The following is an 8,470-nucleotide window of genomic DNA, read 5'->3' on the forward strand; positions in this document are numbered from 1 at the left end:
CCATGTATTTGAGTTCTTTCTGACTTTTCTCTTGTGATTGAGTTCTAGTTTCAAAGCATTGTGGTCCGAAAATATGCAGGGAATGATCCCAATCTTTTGATACTGGTTGAGACCTGATTTGTGGCCTAGGATGTGATCTATTCTGGAGAATGTTCCATGGGCACTAGAGAAGAATGTGTATTCTGTTGCTTTGGAATGGAATGTTTTGAATATATCTGTGAAGTCCATTTGGTCCAGTGTGTCATTTAAAGTCTTTACTTCCTTGTTGATCTTTTGTTTAGATGCTCTGTCCATTTCAGTGAGGGGGATGTTAAAGTCCCCTACTATTATTGTATTGTTGTCGATGTGTTTCTTTGCTTTTGTTATTAATTGGCTTATATAAGTGGCTGCTCCCATGTTAGGGGCATCGATATTTACAACTGTTAGATCTTCTTGTTGGACAGACCCTTTAAGTATGATACAGTGTCCTTCCTCATCTCTTATTACAGTCTTTGGTTTAAAATCTAATTTGTCTGATATAAGGACTGCCACCTCAGCTTTCTTTTGATGTCCATTAGCATGGTAAATGGTTTTCCACCACCCCCCCACTTTCAGTATGGAGGTGTCTTTGCGTCTAACATGAGTGTCTTGCAGACAGCATATCGATGGGTCTTGTTTTTTATCCAATCTGATACCCTGTGTCTTTTGATTGGGGAATTTAGCCCATTTATATTCAGGGTAACTATTGAAAGATATGAATTTAGTGCCATTGTATTACCTGTAAGGTGACTGTTACTGTATATCGTCTCTGTTCCTTTCTGGTCTATGTTACTTTTAAGCTTTCTCTTTGCTTAGAGGACCCCTTTCAATATTTCTTGTTGGCCTGGTTTGGTGTTCACAAATTCCTTTAGTTTTTGTTTGTCCTGGAAGCTTTTTATCTCTCCTTCTATTTTCAGTGACAGCCTAGCTGGATATAGTATTCTTGACTGCATATTTTTCTTGTTTAGTGCTCTGAATATATCATGCCAGTCCTTTTTGGCCTGGCAGGTCTCTGTGGATAGGTCTGCTGCCAATCTAATATTTCTACCATTGTAGGTTACAGACCTCTTGTCCTGAGCTGTGCTCAGGATTTTCTCTTTGTCTCTGAGACTTGTAAGTTTTACTATTAGATGTTGGGGGTGTTGACCTATTTTTATTGATTTTGAGGGGCTTCTCTATGCCTCCTGGATTTTGATGCCTGTTTCCTTCCCCAAATTAGGGAAGTTCTCTGGTATAATTTGCTCCAATATACCTTCTGCCCCCCCCTTCTTCTTCTTCTGGGATCCCAATTATTCTAATATTGTTTCGTCTTATGGTATCACTTATCTCTCGAATTCTGTCCTGTGATCCAGTAGTTGTTTATCTCTTTTTCTCAGCTTCTTTATTCTCCATCATTTGGTCTTCTGTGTCACTAATTCTCACTTCTGCCTCATTTATCCTAGCAGTTAGAGCCTCCATTTTTGATTGCACCTCATTAATAGCCTCTTTGATTTCGACTTGGTTAGATTTTAGTTCTTTTATTTCTCCAGAAAGGGTTTCTCTAGTATCTTCCAGGCTTTTTTTTTCAAGCCCAGCTAATATCTTTATAATCGTCATTCTGAACTCTAGTTCCGACATCTTACTAATGTTCGTATTGATCAGGTTCCTGGTAGTCGGTACTGCCTCTTGTTCTTTTTTTTGAGGTCAGTGTTTCCGTCTTGTCATTTTGTCCAGAGGAAAATAGATGAATGAGAGAACAAAATGCTAACAGGGTAACAACGACCCCAGAAAAATATACACTAAACAAATCAGAAGAGACCCAAAACTGGGGGAAAAGAAAGGGAGAAAAAGAAAAAAAGGATATTATCAAATATGATGAGGCTGGTGAGTAGATCAGTGCCACACAGATTTTGGGCGTATTTTGGTCTGTTAGAAGAAACTGCCTCCCAAAATTTTAAAGAAAGAAAAACTTCTATATGTGCAAAAATAAGGGTGAATACAATGAAGGGATGGAATATGACTGTAAAGATGAAAATTATAAAAGATTTTATAAAAGGAATTGATAAGAAGTTGTTTGAAAAAAGAAAAGAGAAATTAAAAAAAAAAAGGGAGAGAATGTGATCAGGCAGGAGACTAGAACAAAGCCATACACTAGAGATTTAGGGTATATTTTGGTCTGTTAGAAGAAACTGTATCCCAAAATTTTAAAGAGAGAACAACTTATATATTTATACCAAAAATAAGGTTAACTACTATGAAGGATAGAATATGACTCTAAAAATGAAAAGTAAAAAAGATTTTAGAAAAAGGGATTGATAAGATATTGGTTGAAAAAGGGAAAAAGAAAAATTCAAAAAAAAAAGAAAAAGAAAAAAAAAGGAAATTAAAAAAATTAACTTTGAAAGACTAAAGAATCATGGGGAAAAAAGCCATGAATTCTGTGTGCTGTATTCCCCTAGTGCCGGAATTTTGCCGTTCTCATTGATCCGTAAACTTGGTCTTGGCTGGCTGTTCTTGCTGATCTTCTGGGGGAGGGGCCTGTTGCAGTGGTTCTCAAATGTCTTTGCGGGAGGCGGAACTGCTCCACCCTTGCCGGGAGCCAGGCTAAGTAATCTGCTCAGGTTTGCTCTCGGTAGCTTTTGTTCCCTGCAGACTTTCTGTACAGCTTTGGAGGACAAGAATGAAAATGGCAGCCTCCCAGTCTCCGCCCCGGAGGACCCAAGAACTGAGGACCCCACTCCTCAGTGTGCTGCCAGAGAAAAGCAGTCAATCCCTCCTGTCTCCCTGGTTTCTGGCTGCACTCCGTACTCACCTGGCCTGTGACTGAGCGTTTCTATCTCTGGCACACAACTCCGTTTGGAGTCTCCAAACCCAGCAGATTCCTGTGGTGCACTCCCGTGCCACTCCTCCCGGGGGAGGAAGGGCAGTCTCCCAGGATCTGCTGCTTGTTGGGTTCCTGCTGGAAGAGCAGTGGCCCGACTGTGCCGTGGATCATGGTTTATGGCAACCCGGAGCTAAGAGCCCACTTCTCGGTTCCGTCTTTGCAGCCAGCTTCCCCACTCTGATACCTGGGAGCTCTGCTGCACTCAGGCACCCCTGGTCTTTCTGTGACCCCGAGGGTCCTGAGACCACACTGTCCCAGCGAGGCCCCCCTCTCCCCCCCACTTAGCCACTGGAACAATGTCCCTCAGCGGAGCTGACTTCTAAAGTTCCGATTTTGTGCTCCGCTGCTCTGTCACTTGCTGGTAGCCAGCTGAGGGAGGCTCCCTCCCCCCACAGTCTTTCTTCCTGTATATCGCCCCGGATTCACTTCTCCACATGTCCTACCTCCCAGAAAGTGGTTGCTTTTCTGTTCAGAGAGTTGCTGCTATTCTATTCTTTGATCTCCTGTTGAGTTCGTAGGTGTTCTGAATGGTTTGATAACTATCTAGCTGAATTCCTGACACCAGACTAAGTTTAGGTCTCCTACTCCTCTGCCATCTTGCTCCTCCTCTTGTAAACATGTTTTTATGTAATGTTTTTATTTCACAATAACTTGCAGAGAAAATGAGACCTTAGAAGAAGTCTAATTTTTCTTTTTACTTCGGTTACAAAACATGCAAATCACCCCTTCCTTTTGCAAATAGGCAGTAATGTATTCACAGTTGTCATATGCCTTAATGGAGAAGAAAATGTGAGGGTAAGAGGACAGATTCCTAAGCAGTGCATCAGGAATGGCAAAGTATAGGAGTTTTGGAAACTTGTCTTAAAATCTACTTCAAAAAAAAAAATCTACTTCTAATATCTATAATGTAGGAAATGTGAATAGATATGTAATAAAGAGCGAAGATTATAGAATCCTGAAAATGTAAGTATTTTACTTATTGAATTAATATTGTTTTTCTTTTTGTGCACCTTATATTGTTTCTGTATAAGCTAGGCATTATTAGGAATTAGAGGAGTTACCAGTGATCCCTTCCCTATTCATTTACTCTGGCTAATCATTTATTAGATTATTAGGAGAATTTTTCTCTTGAGGCTATTTGTTATAATAATATATTGATATTTTAGTATATGTCAGACACTGATAAATATTGTACAGATTAATAATTTTATTTAAATGTTACAACAGCCTTATAAGGTCTGGCTACTATTATCATTCCCATAGGTAATATCATCATACTTAGATTATATATGAGAAAAGTAAACCTTAGAGAGTTTAAGTAACTTGCTCAAGGTCTGGCTGAATAAGGGCAAAAATAGGTATCAGAGCCAACCTTCTTAGCTTTTACAGTACACTGCCTAAAACACGCTGGAAAGCAATAGCTTTGTGGGACATTGGGTGGCTTAAGGCAGTGTTTTCCAAACTGTGGAGATCAGCATTTTTTAAAAAGTGAGGTATAACACAGAGGGAATATCAATGTGTATGGCATGTGGTTAGAGCAGACATTGTTTTGTGAAACTAATGTTTGTTTTATATGCATATGTACACATATATGTGTATATGTATTTGTGAACTGGGTCATGGGTATAAATTTTTTTTTTTAAGATTTACTTAATTTTTTAGAGAGAGAGTAAGAGTGGGGAGGGGCAGAGGGAGAGGGAGAGAGAGAATCTCAAGCTGACTCCCCGCTGAGCACATGGCATGATGCTGGGCTCAATCTCACGACCCTGAGATCATGACCTGAGCCACAATCAAGTCAGATGCTTAACCAGCTGATCCACCCAGGTGCCCCAAAATGTATTTCTTATTGTGGGTCATAGCCACACAAAATTTGTAACCTTCTAGCTCAGTGAATGGAAAGAGTTTGAAAAATGTAATGAAGAGGAGGCATAGATGCTAGAGAAGAAATTTTAGAGATAAACTGAATGTTTAAATAATATTATAGAAAGAGGAAGAGTTGGGGCGCCTTGGCTGGCTCAGAGGAGCATTTGACTCTTGATCTCGGGGTCATGGTTTCAAGTCCCATGCTGGGTGTAGAGATTACTAAAACATAAACTTTAAAAAGAGGAAGAGTAACCTATCTTTACATATTTGGGGAAAATAATGCACTATTTACAAGTTGTTTTAAGTAATTTATTAAATTTAGGGCCCTTTTAGCAGGGATTCACTCAGAAATAGTGTAGCTTTAATTTCACTTTTAGAGAAGAACTGCCTTTGCAGATGATTTGTGAATTGTGTAGATCATTACTATATCTTTATGTTTCATACAAATAAATAATTTATTGTTGAATAATAACCAGACATCTTACTGGTTCTTCGTATACACAAAGATATTTTTCCTATTAGATCCAGTAGGGTAGAGATTTGTTTACTGACTCATGGGAGAATGGGAGAAGGTGAGCCAGGTTAGTCAGAATAATAGAATATTGAATTTTCAGCTAGAATGGATGATTTAGTCTAAGCTTCCAATTTTATTTTTAATTATCATAAACACATAACATTAAATTTATCTTAATCATTTTAAGTGTACAGTTTAGTAGTGTTCAGTATATTCATTGTTGTGTAACAAATCTCTGTAACTTTTTTGTCTTGTGACACTGAGACTCTATATCTGCTAAATACTAACCACCCCCCTTCTCCCTAACTCTTGGTAACCACATTTTTACTTCCTGTTTCTATTATTTTGACTACTTTGGATATTTCACATGAGTAAAATCATACAGTATTTGTCCCTTTGTGACTGGCTTAATTTGCTTAGCATAATGTCCTCGAGGTTCATCCATGTGGTAGCTTGTGATAAGACTTCCTCCTTTTTAAAAGCCGCATAATATTCCATTGCATGTGCATTCTACATTTTCTATATTCAGTCATCTGTCAATGACAGGCGGGTTGCATCCACCTTTTGGCTCTTGTGAATAATGTGTTGTGGATGTGCAAGTATCTCTTTGAGATTCTACTTTGAGTTCTTTTGGATAAATACTCAGAAGTGGAATTACTAGATCATGTGGTAATTCTATTTTTAATTTTCTGAGGAACCTTCATACTGTTTTCCATAATGGCTCTGCCATTTTATATTCCCACCAACAGAGCACAAGGATTCCAACTTCTTTGCATCCTCATCAGTTCTTAATTTTTTGTTCTTTTGATAACGGCCATCCTGATAGGTGTGAGGTGAGATCTCATTGTAGTTTTGGCCTGAATTTCCTTAATGATTAGTGATGCTAAGTATCCTTTCATGTGCTGATTGGACAGTACTTATATGTCTTATTTGGAGAAATGTCTAGTCAAGTCCCTGGCCCATTTTTTAATTGAGTTTTTATGTTGAGTTATAGATGTTCTTATATATTCTGGATGTTAGCCTCTTATCAGATATATGATTTGCAATTATTTTCTCTCATTCTGTAGGTTGCTTTTTTTCTTTCAATTGTTTCCTTTGCACAGAAATTTTTTAAGTTTGTTGTAGTTCAATTTGTCTTTTTTTTTTTTTTTCATTTTGTTGCCTGTGTTTTTGGTGTCATATCCAAGAATTCCTTGCCAAATCCAGTGTTCTGAAGCTTTCGCTTTCTGTTTTCTTCTAGTTTAATAGTTTTAGGTCTTACATTTAATCTAGTGTGTTAATTTTTACATATGGTGTAAGGTAAGAGTCCAGATTCATTCTTTAGAATGTGGGTATCCAGTTATCCCAGCACCATTTGTTGAAGAGACTGACTTTTCTCCATTGTGTAGTCTTGGCACTCTTGTCAAAAATCATTTGGCCACACATGCCAGGGTTTATTTTTGGGCTCTCTGTTCTTTTCCATTGGTCTATATGCTCATCTTTATGCCAGTAAGCCTCCAATTTGAAGATGCTAAAATGAGTATTCACATGGTATAAGTGACTTGCTAAGGTCAACACTAGAAAAAAGTAGCAAAGCATGGGCTATATTTTCTTTTTAGAAAGATTTTATTGATTTATTTGAGAGAGAGAGGGAGAGAGCAGGAGAGTGGGGAGGGGTAGAGGGACAAGGAGAAGCTGACTTCCCGCTGAGCAGGTAGTCCCACACAGGTCTTGATCCCAGGACCCTGGGATCATGACCTGAGCTGAAGGCAGACACTTAACCGACTGAACCACCCAGGCACCCCTGGGCTATATTTTCTGAATTTTAGTTCTATATTCTCATACAGTAATTTGCCACATGGTTACCTTTGCTTATTCTGTCCTCTTTACCTTTGAATGCCTCCCTTGTCAGTACCTCCCCTGCCACATATCCCTTCTCCCTCTTCTTCTCCAAACCTTCCTCTCCTTCCTTTCTCCACTCCCTCCACCACACACTCACACCCACACCTTTGCCTCTAATTGTTACTTTTAAAAACTCGACTTTAATCTCCTTGCTTCAGAAGGCTTCCCTGAATTCATCTCCATAAACATACACCCTTTGGGATAGGTTCTTGAACTCTGCTTACACTGATTTACTCAGTCGTTCTGATGAGTAGCAGTTGTCAGTTTGCAAATGTTTCTCCCTGTCACTTGAGTGTATGTTCTGTATAGACAGGACTGGGTCTATATCCCCAATTTCTAAACAGTACTTGGTACACAATAGCTACTCAATAAATGTTGGATGGATAGGAGGATGGATGGATAGATCTAACACTGTGGTAAACACTATGGTTAATATTATCAGAAAACCTAAAATCTTAGAGATGAAACTTAAACACATGAAAAGTGTAAATAACAGTATGGGGGGAGTATAAGATTAAATTTTACAGATTGCCAGTAAATACTTGATCGAAGAATAATTGGATGATGCATTCACATTTATAAGTCCTCTAGGAGTTTGAAGGTGAAAGAGAGTACTGCTGTTGGACTAGTTTCGTAAGGCTTCCTGGAGGAGAACTAGGACTTCTTCTGAGGCATGTGGAATTTAGATACATGGGAAGAAGGGTAGAGTCAATGTTAAGGTTAAAGGAGGGACAAAGTATTTCATGAACAGGAAGATAATTTGGAGTATTTAGAGGTCATTGAGAAGATATTTTGGTTCCTGTAAAGCATGAAATGGAAGATGTAGAGGGATTTTACTGCTAAACAGGAAGGTTATATGAATTCCATAGGATATGGTAGAATGTTGAGGTTTTTTATAGAAATAGCATTTCAATATAAGCTCAGTCTGAGGTGTGCAGGCTGCATTGGAGGTAGCAGAGTATAGCTCATGTAACTGCATTTGTGATGATATTTTGTTTACAGACATAAGACTACATGAGTTCTTGAACCATCATGTAGTCAGTAGGAAGTGAAAGAAGGGATATAGAGAGGGAATATATCAAGGAAGAATCTGATGAACCTTATATCTGATTTCATTTTTGAGGGGTGGCAGATTTTTTTTTTTTTTAAAGATTTTATTTATTTATTTGACAGAGAAAGACACAGCGAGAGAGGGAACACAAACGGGGAGTGGGAGAGGGAGAAGCAGACTCCCCGCCGAGCAGGGAGCCCGATGCGGGACTCGATCCAGGGACTCCAGGATCATGACCTGAGCCGAAGGCAGTCGCTTAACCAACTGAGCCACCCAGGCG

General features: G+C 38.8%; 1 protein-coding gene across 1 annotated transcript in view; it reads left to right on the top strand.

Moving 5' to 3' along the window:
- The window catches only part of OSBPL9 (oxysterol binding protein like 9), a 175,429-nt gene that overhangs the window by 78,187 nt on the left and 88,772 nt on the right, over nucleotides 1-8,470 (top strand). The window contains exon 6 of the mRNA XM_081816910.1: nucleotides 5,317-5,325. Within this exon, the coding sequence (XP_081673036.1) occupies nucleotides 5,317-5,325 (9 nt within the window). The remainder of the gene's footprint in view (nucleotides 1-5,316; nucleotides 5,326-8,470) is intronic.

The sequence above is a fragment of the Leptonychotes weddellii genome, chromosome 4 (assembly GCF_054177405.1).
Source record: "Leptonychotes weddellii isolate Sample4059 chromosome 4, ASM5417740v2, whole genome shotgun sequence".
Classification (NCBI taxonomy): domain Eukaryota; kingdom Metazoa; phylum Chordata; class Mammalia; order Carnivora; family Phocidae; genus Leptonychotes; species Leptonychotes weddellii.